At 34.4% G+C, this 2,196-nt stretch overlaps 1 gene segment (V, D, J or C); it reads left to right on the plus strand.

The window, feature by feature from the left end:
• Positions 1–1,598: 1,598 nt before the first annotated feature.
• On the plus strand, positions 1,599–2,101 carry LOC107758338 (Ig kappa chain V-III region NG9-like). The segment is given in 2 exon segments: positions 1,599–1,686; positions 1,789–2,101. Coding segments are annotated over 2 exon segments (339 nt in total).
• The last annotated feature ends 95 nt before the right edge of the window (positions 2,102–2,196 follow it).

The following is a 2,196-nucleotide window of genomic DNA, read 5'->3' on the forward strand; positions in this document are numbered from 1 at the left end:
GCTCCAGCACTCTTCTGCCCTGCAGCACTCACATCATTTCAACATGACTTTCAGCAGCAGACGTGTGGAATGCAATAAAAATCACAACAATCTCAACATTCATGTTATTCAACATCAAAACAGCTGATGTAACATACAATATACAAACTACACAAACACTATATACATATTATACTATATAAATTAAACCTCATAAAATGAAACTAAATGTACAAAGACACTGCTATAATTCCAGTATAATTTCAAATGCAAATTATTTCACAAGTATTCAAAAACAATTGAATCAACAATTCTAAACATTCGTATATTTGTAATATTTTAAGCACAATATGAGCAAAAGAGATTCAACATCATTGAACTACAAAAACTATATTTGCATTCCGATGACAAATCTCTTTTTTCATGTATAATATCTACAATAAAAAATTTACTTTATATGATCGGTGTTAAACTGAATGAAAATAAATCTGTGATAAACTGATAAAAATCAAAGTGAGAAATTATGGAAATGTGTTTGGACAATAATTGTTTGCTGAGTATATATAATTAATTTCTTTTGAAGCTCTTAAGTGACAATAAAATAATTTCAATTAAACATTAAAATCTACATATTTCAATAATTTTGTACAAGACAGTTAAAAGAGACAGACTTACCGAGCACCAGTTTAGTTCCTCCACCGACCGAGTACCACAGTGATACAATCTAATGAAAGGCTCGTACAAAAACCTCTATTCCACTCGAGTGAACACAAACTCCAGCAGAGAGAGAGAAACAACACTTCAACACACTGAGAGCAGAAGAAGCTCAGCTGCTGGCAGCACTTTTCAAAAAGTAAGAACAAAGAAAAATATTTTAAAAATATTTGTTATTGCTTGATAAACAATGACATTCTTTTCATAATCTGTGGAAGAATGTATTAATGCTATTTACAATAGACATGATTCAGTTTGAAATCATATCCTATATTTCTCACTCATTCTCCTGTCATGTGCTGATTTAACAGAAATATATTTGATGAGCTGTGACCTCTGAGGTGACCTTTGACCTCTTTTATCATGGATGATGTTGTGTAGTTTATCATAATGATTCTTCTGTTGTTCATATGAGCTCAATCATCATGATTCACAGACAAACCTGCTGCTTCAGACGAAAGAATCAAGACACATTTGTTCATGTTACGTTTTTATATTTAAAAAAAAGTATCTGGGCTTGTTGTGAATCTCCAGCTAAAACTCCAAATGAACAAGTTTTAATCTGTCACCACTTTTAACAGAATGTTTTCTGTCCATTTTACAATTGCAGGCTCACACGAGGATTCATGATAGACAGAGACACCATGAACTCTGATTAGAGATTTACAGTCAGTCCTGATACTTTATGAACAAACTCACAATTCACACTCTTCTTATAGTGGTGTCGGTTCATCCAATAGAATTGATAGAATAATATATTCTGTAACTCTAGTCTAGTATATCTTGTAGCAGCTCAAGCTGTTGTAAATCCTGCCCACTTCTTTGCATTGTCAGCACATGCTTCAGTGCTCTGAGAGTGTTTATAGTGCTGTGAGTTTAACACTTCATGACTGAGAGCAGAACAGAACACAATCTTCATCATCACACAAGACACAACAACAACAATGAACAACATCATCATCCTCATCTGGACTCTCACACTGTTTGCTCAAGGTTTGTTTAGTACATTTTTAACGATGATTATTCATTCTCTGAAGTGTAAAATATTAATAATTTACAGTTGTTTTTAAATTTTATTCTTGTTCTTTCTTTCAGAGTGTAGAGGACAGTACACTGTAAGTCAGAGTCCATCAATAACAGCAGCTCAACAGGGACAAGAAGTCAGAATAAACTGTAAAACCAGCAGTCCAGTGCATGGTGGTAGTTACTTACACTGGTACTTACAAAAACCTGGAGAAGCTCCTAAACTCCTCATATATTATGCAACAAGCCGTTACACTGGAACTCCATCTAGATTCAGTGGCATTGGATCTAACAGTGATTTCACTCTGACCATCAGTGGAGTCCAGACTGAAGATACAGGAGATTATTACTGTCAGAGTTAACACTACATCAACAGTAAAGATGTGTTCACACAGTGATAAAGAGTCGTACAAAAACCTCCGTCAGTCAGAGTCACAGTGACTGCACTGATACAGCTGAGAGACACTGCAGCTGCTGATG

This window comes from Sinocyclocheilus rhinocerous, unplaced genomic scaffold (assembly GCF_001515625.1).
Source record: "Sinocyclocheilus rhinocerous isolate Xijiao unplaced genomic scaffold, SAMN03320098_v1.1 scaffold9140, whole genome shotgun sequence".
Taxonomy (NCBI): domain Eukaryota; kingdom Metazoa; phylum Chordata; class Actinopteri; order Cypriniformes; family Cyprinidae; genus Sinocyclocheilus; species Sinocyclocheilus rhinocerous.